This window comes from Diadema antillarum, unplaced genomic scaffold (assembly GCF_040938485.1).
Source record: "Diadema antillarum isolate AM-2024a unplaced genomic scaffold, OU_Dant_1.0 scf00000083, whole genome shotgun sequence".
Taxonomy (NCBI): domain Eukaryota; kingdom Metazoa; phylum Echinodermata; class Echinoidea; order Diadematoida; family Diadematidae; genus Diadema; species Diadema antillarum.
This window is the reverse complement of record NW_027270972.1, coordinates 341978-357163: the sequence shown is the minus strand read 5'-3', so window position 1 is coordinate 357163 and position 15186 is coordinate 341978. Positions and strand designations below refer to the sequence as shown.

General features: G+C 38.0%; 1 protein-coding gene across 1 annotated transcript; it reads right to left on the bottom strand.

Moving 5' to 3' along the window:
* Positions 1–573: 573 nt before the first annotated feature.
* Positions 574–13623, bottom strand: LOC139717825 (uroporphyrinogen-III synthase-like). Its single transcript, XM_071629321.1, has 7 exons — positions 13472–13623; positions 12236–12416; positions 11498–11647; positions 8007–8090; positions 6480–6565; positions 5839–5934; positions 574–760 (listed from the first exon to the last, which is right to left on the bottom strand). Exons 1-7 carry the CDS (start codon positions 13541–13543, stop codon positions 623–625), a joined length of 807 nt encoding a protein of 268 aa, XP_071485422.1. The 5' UTR covers positions 13544–13623; the 3' UTR covers positions 574–622.
* Positions 13624–15186: the final 1563 nt, after the last annotated feature.

The following is a 15186-nucleotide window of genomic DNA, read 5'->3' as shown; positions in this document are numbered from 1 at the left end:
GCATGGTGATACAAATCATAAACCAGCTTTTATTGCACATGATTTACAAGTCCTCTTATACTAATCAAACTACAAATTTGAGTATGAGCATGAATGATGCTCTATTGCTTGGCCTTTTATTTTCCATTTTTTAAATGTAACAAATCAATATTTGTGACCGAATTGTAGGCAATTTGTCCATCTCCCCTGAGAAATGAAACATAAATGACCTGAGTTAGACATGCTGAAGCTCCAGAGCATTTTGTTCCCTCCTTGGGTTGGGAGAGTGAAGAGGGGTGAGTGGTGGACAGGGTCATGGAGGGGTCAGATCGGAGGATGTCCCTACAGTCCGATGTTAGAGGAAATGATGCCCTCCGCCAGAATGCAATACACTGATGCAACACAGCTTGGCATATCTCGTCTCAGCGACAGGACGGACACTATCATCCACCACAGACAAGGCTGAGCTGAGCTGGGATGGGCTGGGCTTGACCCTTGTGCACTGTGCTCACCAAATCAAATGCTGGATCGCCAGGACAGGGCGAGTGTCCATCAATCTGCCAGCACACAAAGGGTTAAACATCTTCGCCCCTCGATCACTTGTCCACTGGCATTGGGGTTTTTGGTGGAGCAGATGCCCTCTCTATTGGCCCCGCCCCTCTTGCAGACACTGCTGGATGGCTTGAAGAAGTGCTTGAGGGTTTGGTTTATCAGCCACGCCCGCAACCAGGTACCCCTTTTCCTCCATTGCCGTCTGTGTGGTAGAACCTATTGCAAGAAACTGGGAGCAAAGGGGTAATAATTCAAATGTCAAATTTGGGTAAATTATCTCTTCTTCTTCTTCTTCTTCTTCTTCTTCTTCTTCTTCTTCTTCTTCTTCTTCTTCTTCTTCTTCTTCTTCTTCTTCTTCTTTTCTCAAGCAATCACCATTACTTTATGGCTGAAGGAATGATGCACATGTATTTGTATAGAACTGCATAAACTCATTAATTCACTGCTGTTTATGTTGTGATTGTTATTATCATAACAATGACTATCATACCATTATAACATATCATTTACTGTTAAACCATCATCACTTTTGTCAGTGTTTTGATTATCACTGAAACCAGGCTCAATGCAAAGATTATCATACAATCTTTTTGCTTTGACCATCAGCAAACTGGCAGTACATACAAGTATGATATAGGAAATATAAAAAAAGGAAGAAATTTGGCACAAAACATATGGCAAGCAGGTTTCAACGTAATGTATGTCATGATGCTTACTAGCTGACAGAAATAAGATATCTTGCACAATAGCAGAATGTCACTTTTTCTTCTTCTTTTATCATTTTTCTTCTTCTTTTATCATTTTTCTTACAACTACCCTTTAAAACAGCAAAACATGCATACAATGAACAAAGAAGACCCATAAAATGCAAAAGAATATAGGCCCCTTTATGATTTCCATATCAAACATAAATTTTGCATGGCTAAGATCTTTGATTCATGCACTAAAGAGGATTTCTGCATATGATATCATTCTTTAACAACATACATGTATTTTATGCCACAATGATTTGTTCTTTTAGACCCTGCCCATCACAGACTGCTGACATGGCAAATAGTATGTGGGATTTTATATAAATCCCTTTGAATTCAATATTTTTTGTGTAAGGTAAACTTGCACATTATTCATTTCTACACTCCTGGTCATCAGGTTAAAAAGAATTGTACCCCAAAGCTTTCTATTGCATGTATGTCAAAAAAAAAAAAAAAAAAGAGAAAGGGAGGATTTCATTTTTTTTTCTCTGACCATTCTACATTATTTTGAAGATGAAGGCACGATCATACACTTTGCATGAAATATCACCCTTGCATAACATATTGCATAACACAAGTCATAATGCAGCCACTAGTAAGTTCATAGAAAAAGGGAAAGAAAAATAATGTAATGCAAAAGGGATAAAAATGATGTGTTACATACAATGACAAACTCATGCAATGAACTATGTGCTGGAATGTGTAGTCCTTGCATAGCTACATGATCATTACTTGTCATCATAATGATATACAATGTAGTTCATTATTTCCATGTGAAGTACAAAAGGTCACTTAGCACATATATGTACTGTAGTTACAAAAGAGCTGGGCTCTTGCATTGGGCAATGTAGTCATATTAATGCTGAAGTGTGTGCCCACGTCAATTAACAGTCTACTCCATGACGCGAAGCTTAATAGTGTCTACCCCTCACAAACAGATCAAGCCAGATCACATAGCAGAAACTATTCAAGCTATGTTAATCATCTCATGCTCAGGTGCGGCAAAACAACCTCGTGCGATGACGCGAGAATGCAGGAAACCCTGTTGAGCCGGGCCATGCTGCCTCAGGTCTCCAGGGGGGTATACCCTGAGATGGGACTGAAGACCTACGACTACGCCCATTACGTGCTATCTGACCTTCCCGACCAGCACTCTCCTCTCTGCTTCGGTACACGTGCACCCCTGGCACATAGCGCACGCAGCATTTCTGCTTCTTCTGAAGCAAGAGAAGGTGAGAGACGGAGATAACGGCGCTGCATCGCACCCTTCGGGGGGCCATCCAACATCAGAATGAGAGCAGGTTATCTCTGTCAACTCTATTCCTTCTTTCTTTCTGCCGAGCAGCTCTCCATGGAACATGGAACCGCTAAAAATAGGACAATCACTATATTTAGCACGGCATACCTTCTCCCAGTGGAGATTATAACAACAAATCATATCATGACTATTTTTTTTTAAAGCTGTATCTGCAATATTTCTTGTTTAATATCATATGATGACTGAAAAAGTGGGATATTATGATCTCAAATTGTTATGGGCAGAAAAGATTGAGAGAGAGAGAGACAGAGAAAAAAAAAGAGACAAGAAAATAAAATCTGTGTTATTGCCTTTTTTCTGTTCTGATATGCCACCAGAACTTTTTTTTTTTTCAAACTGGGCAAAAAGTTTTGAAATTTCACAAATGGACAATGATTTCAAAGGCTTGGCTGCATTGTGGTGCAGTTATACCGCAGGAAAATGGGTCTCACATGATGAGCGGCTGATGAGCATTACAGAGCTCTGGTTCACACCAGTCATCATTTTCCAGATGTGAAGTCAAACAGTGATGTTGATTTGAGCAGCTCTTCTATAGATTACTCCCTGCTCTCGATTGCAAATTCTGAATATTTTCAGTTATGCAATTGGAGCTGAAATCATGAACCATATGATATTTAGGGGACAGAGGACATATATTTATGAATACATCAGGACATCAAATAAACCTCTCTGTCAATATCACTTCAATGTCTGCTTCTGCATAATTATATGCAAAACCAACATGAAGATGAATCTGCAGCCACAAAATACCTTAGAAGATGTACAGAGCTCTACCTGTGAGAAATCAATACTCTTGCTTCAAAGGTATTGTTTACCATTGGAAGCAGTGATTTAAAAAATGTTCCAAGTTATCACATTTGATGCACATGTGTAGGCCAGTTGTATCACAAAACATCCTACCATATAAAAATTTTGCAATAAAACCTAAAATATAAGGAGATATCACTATTTTTCTAAGACATAACTGTAGACGGTTTAGTCTACAAACAATTTTATTATAACTATTGTTTACATTTTGTATATTTAACAATACTTAACATGGATTACAATGATTGAAATTTTTACATTGGCTGTTTCTATCCCTAACTTACATTTTAGAACTATTTCCAAGCTCTAAAGCTAGGTTTTTGTTTCATCTGCAAACGGTAACTAATGCCTTTAATGTTTAAGGCATCAAAGAGCTGACTGAGTGAAAAGTCTGGATTATGTTTTGTTATGGTTATTGTTGTTGTTGATGGTGGTGGTGGTTGTGTTGTTGTTGTTGTTGTTGCTGCTGCTGCTGTTGTTGTTGTTGTTGCTGTTGTTGTTGTAGTTGTTGTTGTTGTTGTTGTTGTTGTTGTTGTTGTTGAAGAAATTTTGCTTCTAAATTAAAGAGAATTAAAACCCTTCTCAAGCTTACTTCATTGTCCCAACATCTATTTCAACACCTGAGATTAGGCATTGGAATAATAAGAGGAAGTAGAATGGGTCACATTTGAAAACACAGCAGCTGGGTCACATTTGAAAACACAGCAGCTGTGTCACTTGCAATCAGGGATGAAAGAATGACTCATTATTTAAATCACTTTTATTCTAATTCATGAAAACTTACAGTGCAGATACTTTTCATGGTTATAAAGTTTCATCATGACTATAATTTAACGAGGGTTAAATGAGAATAGTTAATATTTTTTTTAACTTAATCTGGCCTAATTACTCCCGTCCCATTATAGTTCTGCATGGATTTGTTTTTGTTTGCTTTGTTTTTGTTTGATTTGTTTAATTCATCTTGTATGAACTTCATTGATCTGCGAAAACACGTGTGTGAAAGATGCTCGAGCTAGGTTCATGGGTCCATCTTTTCACTCAAGTTTGACAGCGAATCAAAATACTACCATTTTGAAGGGATTGTTTTATGGGATCTGAGGGGTGCAGCCACACCCCCCTTGGAATGGCCACATAGGGAGCTTACAGGCACCACAGGGGGTATGTCGGAGGCCACAGGGGAGTGGACGTTGACATCACAAATTTATTAGTTGCCACTCTGCTTCCACTCGTACACAAACCAATACACACACCAAAATAAAACAAAAACTGAAGTCCCACTTGAACTATTTTTTTCAGTCCTCTCTCACCCCGACCCCCTCCTCTAAAAGAAGAAGATATTTCAAAAGGATGTGATGAATTCGATATTCGATATGCATTACTTCTTAGATAGCATTTACCATCTTTTCTTCTGCATAAATAGACATTTGTATTGTTATGTACCCTTAAAATGAATCAAAGATATTATATTCAGGTACATCATCAACATCAGCAGATGCTGGCTGATTCCTACTTAAAAGTTCAGAAGTAGCCATATCTTAAGTCTCATTGTGGCTAGAGCTAATTTTACGGTCAGCATTATGTTCATGAAATAGAAAACAGCTTTTCCACTGTTCCAACAGGATACCATGAATTACAGCCGGCATCACTATGATGAACTTTTTTGCACACTTGCCCAATTTCACTCAAATCATTACCAATCTGGTGGTGGGTGGGTGGGTGGGTGGGGGGGGGGGGGGGGTTATCTCCTTAAATTTATTCAACATATTTTTTTTTCCTTAGATATAAATTCCTGTCCAATATGTACCTAATAGAACAGATGCATGCAGTCGAAATTAGGACGTCAGTTCACGAAAGAAGATAAACTGGCTTTAAGCACTTGCAATGCTGTAGCAGGGTATTCTGTTTTGTATGACATCTATATAAGCACTATCAATAAGGACAAGTTTTAGAATGCAAAAAACAAAACAAAACAAAACAAAACAAATAAAACCCAACAACAAACCAGACAACCCCTCCAATCAGTAAATAAAATGCTTTCATTAAAAAAAAATAACAACAAAGATAAGATAAAGGCATCAAAATTAGTTTACACGTGAAATCCACCATACACTGAAGAAATACATAAACACAAAAATACACACAACTTATATTTCCATGGATGACTAAATTACACACATAGATACAAACATACACATATGCTTGCACACACATAAATATAAAGAAATTGACATTCCACATGCACATACAGCACACACATCAAAAATTGTCTTAATAAGGTGAAAACAAAGTGACTTGCTAATGACTAATCAATTATCTGAAGAGCAAGCAGTATGTAATGAAATAACATGTAAGTGTGTGAGCTTTAATGTGTATCTGTACATTGGTGTGTACACACACAACACGCAGCATCTTCTGCTGTACAATTGTTACCTTCGTATTGCTTAATTCGTCCTTGTGGATTTCCAGAACTTCCTTGGAATATTGCACACCGGATGGACTGAAGAAAACAATACAGTCTGGGGCACCCTGAGAAACAAAGAGAGACGATGCATAGTTTAGATATAAAAATGCTGTCTAATGGAGGAGTGAAGTTCTTCCAAGAAAGGTTTTTATTCCACAAAATGTATCACGATACAGTGTACAAAAAAAAAAACAAAACATCGGTTACACTTCTCATCAATAAATTATGAATGTAAAAAAAAAGGATTGACAAATTTGATTCACAATGCAAAATTTGTTTACATGAACCATATCGAATACTACAGCATTTTCACTCACCTCCCCCCCCCCCCCCCCCCCCACCCCCCATTTTTAAACAGGTCAGGGAAAGTCACTAAATACATGTATTAACTTTTGAAATCTTCATGTTCCTCAAAACAAACGGATGAACATACAGGTCAATACAAATGCAGCATGACCCCCCTCCCCCCCCCCCAAAAAAAAAAAAAAAAAAAAAATAGCTTGGATTACTGACTGAGAAAGAATCATAAGTCCTGGATCTCTTTTGCAACACAAGAGCCATACACTAAGTGTGTTTGGATGTGAAAGAAAACTACATTGCATCATCTTACCTTCTCCTTGATATACCTCATCAGCTGATCAGCGAGACCAGTATTTGCAATGGTCTGGTAGACTACATCTGCTGTGAAGTCAATTCCTGCAAACAAGTGTGACAATGACCATTGTGACAGGGCTCTTTAAAGGAGCCACAGGGGTACATACCAGTACACAAAATACATTTTGCATTAATCTTGCACTCCATTTAAGTGGATGCCATCACTCTTATAAATGTACATAAATTGAATTGATCATGAACTTGAAATGATATGTACACATAGGAAGACAGTGATTTTGGTGCTTTTTTGTGTGCGTGTGGGGGCATTTTCTCAAAATAAAGTCCTTGGCAACTTGTAAACCCAAAATGAACCCCCCCCCCCTACCAGATTATGAAATCTTCAAGAGACTTTGTACAAAATCCATCAGATTACTGTATGTAGTGGGTTAAAAGAGCATCTGAAGTTATTGCATATCATATTTACATTGGCATAGAGAATAGACTTCAACGGATGTTGACAGCCCTGTGTTTGTGCTGCTGCACTACAGATGGCGCTATTTAACAAACATTCCAAACCACTGTTAAAGCATTTCCCAGGGAGCTGAATGGAATGACTGCTTCAACCAAACATTCATAAAGTCAGTACATATGCTTGAATTTATATTAACATGCTGGACCACACATATTACCAATTCAATCCATACTGTAGAATATAAAGCTAAGAGAAGATTTTGTTAATATCTTTAAATTACATGTTTCTTCATTTTTTTTTTCTTTTTTAAGGGAGTGTCACTTTACGTCATTTTTTTTTTTCTTGGGCAAAACAAAGTGTCTCAATTGAATATAATGTTTCGCATGAATAAGGTTTTAAAGTACAGTTGTATATTTTGGCTACATCAAAGCTTGCTTAAGGGAAACACAAACACAAACAAACACACACACACACACAAACACAATGCTGACAAAAAGTAATCATTACCGGTAATCAACTCTCACGCAGAGTAGGAGGGGTCAATGACATATGACAGAGTATGACAAGCAAACACATGCATATTGCAAGCAAAGGGCATATATTATCTGATCACGACCTGTAAGTCAGGTACATGTGATCTACATTGCTCTCTGCTTTAAAGTGTAACTTGCCTTTAGATATCACCAGTGCAACTTTATCTATAATTACAATTTTCTGCAGAGTCCTTGAGTAAATAATCTGCATATCTAACAAAAACGCAATAATCCATCAGACTATGTTCTACTACATGTACTAATGTTGCTACACCTAGTTATAATGATAGTAGCAATGATGACAATAATGAGTGTAATAATGTTGATGATGGCGGTATAGATTAAATAAATACTGGTTACTATGATAAAAGTCATGATAATCATAATGCAATTATAATTATAATTATGGCATAAATGATACACATACAATTAGAGGTATTTGTAACAACATTTATCCACATCAAAACCATCAAAATCAAAATGCCATTCAGCTTGATAGAAGACTAGACAACAGACCAGACTGTTGGATTTCACTCACCTTCCTTCTCTAGCGTCTTTGGTATAGTTTCTCTTCTCATGGTTCCACACGGATACAGCAGTGGCTTGGAGCCCGGCTTCACAGCTAGAGAGAGAGAGAGAGAGAGAGAGAGGGAAAAAATAACAACAACAACAACAACAACAGCAACAATAACAATAATAATAATAATAATAAATACAATCAGTCTTCACAATTCCACCCAATGTCCAACAGACTTTCACCAAATGTCAGCAAAGTTTGAAGAAACAATGATGTTACCACCATACAACTTCCCCATTGGTTTGTTTGAGACTTCAGATTATTACTAAAGTCATGATTTGGGTCAGTAATTTTCCAAAATTGCAAAATCTTCCCCCTAAAAGACATTATTACTACCCAGGGTACATTATTAGAAGATTACACAAGTTTGATGGCAAGGATATACTGTACTTCATCCTTATTGATTTCATGTCAAACAAGGCAATCGCCAAATTGTGTCTCGCCCATTCGCGCACAAGGAATTAATATTTTTTATAACTCCCAGAAGTTAATAGACCTGCTTATGACCTTTGACCTTGTGGTGACCTTCAACACCCTAAGGGACATTTACCATCCAAGTTTGGTCACAAACGGACAAAGGGATCAAAAGTAACGAGCCATAATCGAAACGCGCCATAAAAACTTAACATTGGGCCCTAAAAATTTGTTGACCCCTTTCTGTGACCTTTGACCTTGTGATGACCTTTAACTTCCCAAGGGACATCTACCGTCCAAGTTTGGTCACAAACGGACATAGGGATCAAAAGTTATGAGCCACAATCAAAACGCACCATAAAAACATAACATTGGGCCCTTAAAGTTTGTTGACCCCTGTGACCTTTGACCTTGTGACGACCTTCACCTCCCCAAGGGACATGTAACTTCCATCCAAGTTTGGTCACAAACGGACAAAGGGATCAAAAGTTATGAGCCATAAACGAAATGCGCCCTAAAAACTTAACATTGGGCCCTAAAAGTTCGTTGACCCCTGTCTGTAACCTTTGACCTTGTGGTTACCTTCAACTTCCCAAGAGACATCTACCATCACCCAAGTTTGATTGCCATTGTAGCAACATGTGCTGAGTTACGTGTGATAAGAGAGTCTTGCAAGTAAACTTTAACGCATGACCTCAAATGACCTTTGACCTTATCATGTGACCTCTTACGGCACCATTACATGAAGGTACCCCCAGTGCATCCATCACCCAAGTTTGATTGCCATTGTAGCAACATGTGTCGAGTTACATGTGATAAGAGAGTCTTGCAAGTAAACTTTAACGTATGACCTCAAATGACCTTTGACCTTATCCTGTGACCTCCAACGGCACCATAACATGAAGGTACCCCCAGTGCATCTATGACCCAAGTTAGGTTGTAATCCAAGCAACTTATGTGAAGTTATTTGTTAAAAGAGAGTCTTGCAGGTAAACTTGAACATAGAAAAGAGTCTTGCACATACTCTTTAATATATGACCTCAAATGACCTTTGACATCATCACATGACCTCTGACAACACCATAACATGAAGATACCCCTAGTAGTCCATGGGCCAGGCCAGATATTGGTACCATCTGAGGTGGCAATACCTTTTTGGTGTCATTTTGTTTGTCGGGCATAGATATGCTTATCAAGCTATGATAGCATTTCCAAATGAGTAGCTTAGTCATAGTAAATGAATTTTAAACCAATTTGGTCTCGTTGTTATATCCCTGTACTTCTGAATCGAGACCAACCGCTATACAAAGAAGAACACTGTCTTCTGTATGTTCACAGGTATTCTGTTGTAAACGCGGTGCGCTTAGTCTTTATTCAAGGCAGCAAAGGGAATATCCAAGGGTTATGATGTCCACAGCGCTTAGTCTAATATTCAAGACTGCGAAGGGAATATCCAAAGCTTATAAATACAGTATATATCCCTTTATCTAAAAACAACAACAACAAAAAAGCAATTTCTAGTGAATTCTAGCGTATTTTTCAATTAGTTATCATTTTCCGCTGAAAACGCTACGGTGAAAACGCTAATACCACGCCAATGTCGCTTTATTTCCATCCAACAATGAAAGATTATGCAAAAACAATGTACCGGTACACTACAATACATTATAATTAATAATGTTGTCAATGAACAGAGTGATTTTTGTTTAAAACTGATGTATTTGTTGAGAGGGTGGTATAAAAACAGTATAGATAATCCCTTTTATTAGGAACTTTAGATATGATTAACGGTACATTGTTCTAGATAAAGACTAAGCGCACCGCGTGGCAGCTGTGGACATCATAACCCTTTGGATATTCCCTTCGCTGCCTTGAATAAAGACTAAGCGCACCGCGTTTACAACAGAACACCTGTGGACATGCAGAAGGCAGTGCTCGTATTTGTATAGCGGTTAGTTTCGATTCGGAAGTATAGGGATATAAAAACGAGCCCAAATTGGTTAAAAATTCATTTATTATGACTAAGCTACTCATTTGGAAATGCTATCATAGCTTGATAAGCATATCTATGTCCGACAAACAAAATGACACCAAAAAGGTTTTGCCACCTCGGATGGTACCAACAACCCATTTTTCGGCTCTTGGCCCATGGACTATAGTGCTTCTATCACCCAAGTGTGGCTGCCATTGCTGTAACAGTTGCCAAGTTATGCATCATAAGAGAGTCTTGCAGGTAAACTTTAACATTTGTGATGGACGACGGACGACGGACGGACGACGGACGGACGCCATTTGGATCCCTTAGTCTCGCCTTCACCTCCGGTGGGCGAGACAAAAAGCAAATGATATTTATTGCAGATTTGTGAATGGCTAAATTGGGGACTTGTAAGTTGATGACATAACCTCTACCAATTTGAGTACTGATGCGAAGTCATGACTAACATCACTGATTCACAAAAAAGTGGAAACTTTTAAATTCCATAGCTTTCTTACTTTAGGTCCAATTTTAATAAAACCTCTACTGTCAAGTTAGGACGTGAAATTTGCACTTTTAATTAAAGGACCAAGACAATACATCTTTTTTTTTGGGGGGGGATGTTTTTTATTTTTCTCAAATTTGACTATCTCTCCTTGTACGTGGAGCATCAATGGAAAGTGTTCTTTTTTCTTTCCACTCTAATTAAAGCAAATACATTTGTATTCCATTATTGGTCTGTCTAGTCACCTTCACTATCTTTTTTTCATGATTCAGAAAATACTGACAAACTCCAGAATGTCAACTTTTGTCCAGACCAAAAATAGTATACTTTGGCTAACCAAAATCCAATACTAAATGGAGAAGAGATATGAAAAGTTCTAAAATGCATGCCACATGTAAGAAAAAGTGCACAGAAAAACAAATTGGGTGCAAATCAAAACCTGCCCTATACATCCCTAAAGGGGAATAATGAATATGGGAGTATACATATTTGAAGAATAACAAAATACCAAAACCAAAGGACATGTACATTTACAATCTGATCTCATTTCCATCTCACCACTGATGATGATCTTGACAAGGTTTTCTGCATTTCCAGAATCCTCTCCTACAGGCTCAAGGCCAAGCGACCTGACCCTGCTGCCTGTTGATGTGCCAACGCTAAATGCAGGAAGTTGTCTCCATTTCTCTTTAAGTTCTCTGTTCCAAGCTGCACATTGGGGGGGGGGGGGGGATCAGTTAATCAGAGAATCATTTTGAAGTATATGTGAGCATGATATTGACAATTCTTCAAGGTAACATATCTTAAGCACATCCACATGAGTCATAATTCCTCAATATGATTTTTATGATTCATACACGAGCAGTTACCAGGTATATGCACATCACATGACATCATCAACCATACACACAAGTTTCTGTTTTCATTTTTTTGTGTGGTATATTTGCCTTCTAAGTGTATACAAATTGTAATAAAACACCTGTTGCTACAGAAACTATTTACATCTCATTTGAGTTCAAATTTCATCTTCAAAATTACAGGGTCACAGACAACAACAACAACAACAACAAAATGAGAGAGAGAAAAGAATCACAGACTTCACTTAATCAGGCTGTTTGGACAATTAGTTTGGTCAGACTTGTCACTCAATGTTAAGAACATAACCATCAGAAGCACAGTATACAAGGTAAAACTACTGGGCATTTACAAATGAGCATATAAATCTGTGTTTTCACTCCTGCTTGTTTGCTTTATCTAATGACCAGTCCTGTTTTAAAAAGTGGCCATAATCTTCACCTTCCTGAGCAGAGGAATGCTTGAGGCAGAGAGAAACGGACTCCACCGTCCTTGGGCTGGAGAAGACGAGGCCAGAGAAATCTTCCGGCCGGGAGATGTGGGAGAAGAGGGCGGGGAGGTTGGTGAACTCGAAGGCGATGGGAGAGAGTGAGACACAGCCCACCCCTGCTGCGTCGAAAGCCTGGCACAGAGAAATTATGATCCAAGAATAAAAGGATGTAAGATTATGTTAATGCATGGCAAATTTCAAGAATAAATAATTTTTCAGGAATTAAGTGAAAATTTATCTGCAACCATGACCGCCATATGGCACAGTAAGACACACACAATATAAGCTTGTGGGACCTTATACGACATGTTGTGAGTCAGTATATAGCAGCATAAGGAACCTATGAACCATTAAAACATACAAAATCTGAAATCACATAGTGTCAGGGGAAATTTGACAATATGGTCTGGCTTAAATTTCTGCAGTGTAGCCCTTAATGTGCAGACTAAACAAACAGTCATAACTCAGAATGAATTTCACTGTTGACAAGTTCATCACCTGATTTGACTCATTCACTAATTATGTTGTTTGCACCATACAAAGATGGTTGTGGAGGTTGAAGAGTGATGGTGCTTTGTTCAAATCCATGAAAAGTTCTCTTAATGAAAGTGCCACAAATATGAACAAAATAAAGAGCTTGTTGCTGCTTAAAGGCACTTAAAGGAAAAAGTTGCTGCTTAAAGGTGCTTAAAGGTTTTATGACATACAAATGCATGTTGATTTGTGTTGATTCATGATACCCTCAACATCACTTTTGCGTTGAAACGAATATCTAGAAACAATCCATATATTTTTAAATAATTCCTCAACTCAGCATAACTTGCATGTTTCTGCAATATTTTTATGACTAACAAAAGACATGATGAGGGAACATGCAAGTTATGATCGGTCTCGGGGAGGGTGCATTCTAATGTCTTTTGTTTATCACATTAGTACTTTAGCAATGATTGACAGATGAGGTCACAACCAGAATCTTGGTTTGGAAGGTGTTTTTTTTTTTTTTTTTTTTTGGGGGGGGGGGGGGCATATCTAAGTAACATGAAGAAAAATAGAAGAAAATTATTCAAAAATATATGGAATGTTTCTAGATATTGGTTTTACCGCAAAGGTGATGTTGAGGGTATCATGAATCAATACAAATCTACATGCATTTGTATGTGATAAAACCTTTGAAGGAGAAAACACACCTCCTGATATTTGTCACTGGTAGAACCCTCTGGGACAGATCTGAGCAGGACACAATTCATCCTAGATAGCATCAACTGCAATGTGGTAACAAGAAATTAGGAAGTCGGTTTGCCTCAGCACTGCACTGTGTGAGGATTGGACGAGCAAAGAATCTGATTACTTGGAAAATGTAAGAACTTATAAAACAGAAGGATATGGAGAAAATAACACACTATAACAAGAAAAGTAACAAAGGACAAATCTGGAGCAATGATGTGATAATGCAACACACAAGGAAACACACATTCAATGACAGAAGTCTGTCATGGTCTGTTGAAGTTCACGACCTCACCAATGTACGACAATACTTTACAAAGAGGGCTGTACAGTATCAGAAGGAGAGGAAGAAGTAAAAATTACATCTGCTGAGTTGCCAAAGTACGAAAACAGCATTCTTCACATTCACATGCTGGAAGTAAAAGTATAAATGAAAGGGAAACTAAATTTTACAATATAACCTGGAGTGGAGCACATATTCATTCTAAAATGATAGTCAAAAATTCAAACAGCACCTAGACTAAGTGCTTTAGTAAATTATTTTATTAATCATTACTTTAGTACACTAGATATAGACTAGTAAACATTTAATGACTCATGCAGGTTCAGAGAAGAAGAGCTTAACATAAACTTGCAAGGAAAATGTTACATTTCTATAAATTTGATTTAATTAGAGGTCTAACGTTATTAAAAAAAATCAAATTACTCCTAAAAACCCATGTCATGTGAGATGTGGCATCTCGTGATCTAGCTAGTCGACATATTTCCAGCTGCTTGTTTCTTCTGGATCAGCTTGCAAGCAGACAAAATACAGTTGTAACACTGTTACATGAATCACTGTTTCATTTTCTTTAGGCAGCTCATATGACTGGGATTCTTTCTAGTTCTAGTAAAAGTGAGATCACATGGGCATGGAAAGATTTGTTTGAGCACTGACAAACTTACGTAATAATCAACGCATGGGACCGAAGTGGCAACTGCACCTCGTAACCCAAGTATCATTTACTCCACCTTGACTGGATTTCCTCTCTTGTATTCTCAATGCACTATCTACAAGTACTGCCTTCTTTCGGATCTCCACTTACCTTGAACGATGAAAATAAAACATCCAGGACGAACAAACATTGGTAGTGCACTAGCACTTAAAGCGATGACCATTGATGACATAATAATCCAGATGATTAATCAATGGGCGCTGCCATGTTTGACTGTCTCGCGAGCGATCAAGAGTACACGGCCGCGCCGCTCGCTATGGAGGAAAGGTGGGGGGGGGGGGGGGGGGGGGGTCGGGAGGGGTTGGGGTCGGGATCAATTGGAGGGGGATTGGGATGGGAGGGTATCGGAACAGACGCTCCTCCTAAACCAACTCCGTAAGCTTAGTTTGATATACACTTAGCCACATATCTTGTTTCTTATTCTGCCGTTGTCAAGGAGAGTCAAAACCGTGGTAGTGTCTCCTCTAGATCAGTGATGGCATGTAGTGGGAATGATAATGGCGATGAAATGAAATGATGAAGTGAAATAATATGAAATAAAATGAAATACTATATTTTTACCTACAAAGGCTACATAACTTGGCATACCGGTACTTTTAATTATCCCAGTTAATTATCATGATCATTATCCTTCTTATTAACAATAATCTAATTGGAACCTACATCCTACAAGCTTTGATTTT

Bases quoted from the DNA above. Each gene is read 5' to 3' on its own strand.
- LOC139717825 (XM_071629321.1), bottom strand. From the start codon at position 13,543: ATGCTATCTAGGATGAATTGTGTCCTGCTCAGATCTGTCCCAGAGGGT. The intron at 12,417-13,471 runs GTGTGTTTTCTC...TCTCTGTGCCAG, and splicing joins CCAGTGACAAATATCAGGAG to GCTTTCGACGCAGCAGGGGT. The intron at 761-5,838 runs GTAACAATTGTA...CTTTGCTCCCAG, and splicing joins ACGAATTAAGCAATACGAAG to TTTCTTGCAATAGGTTCTAC.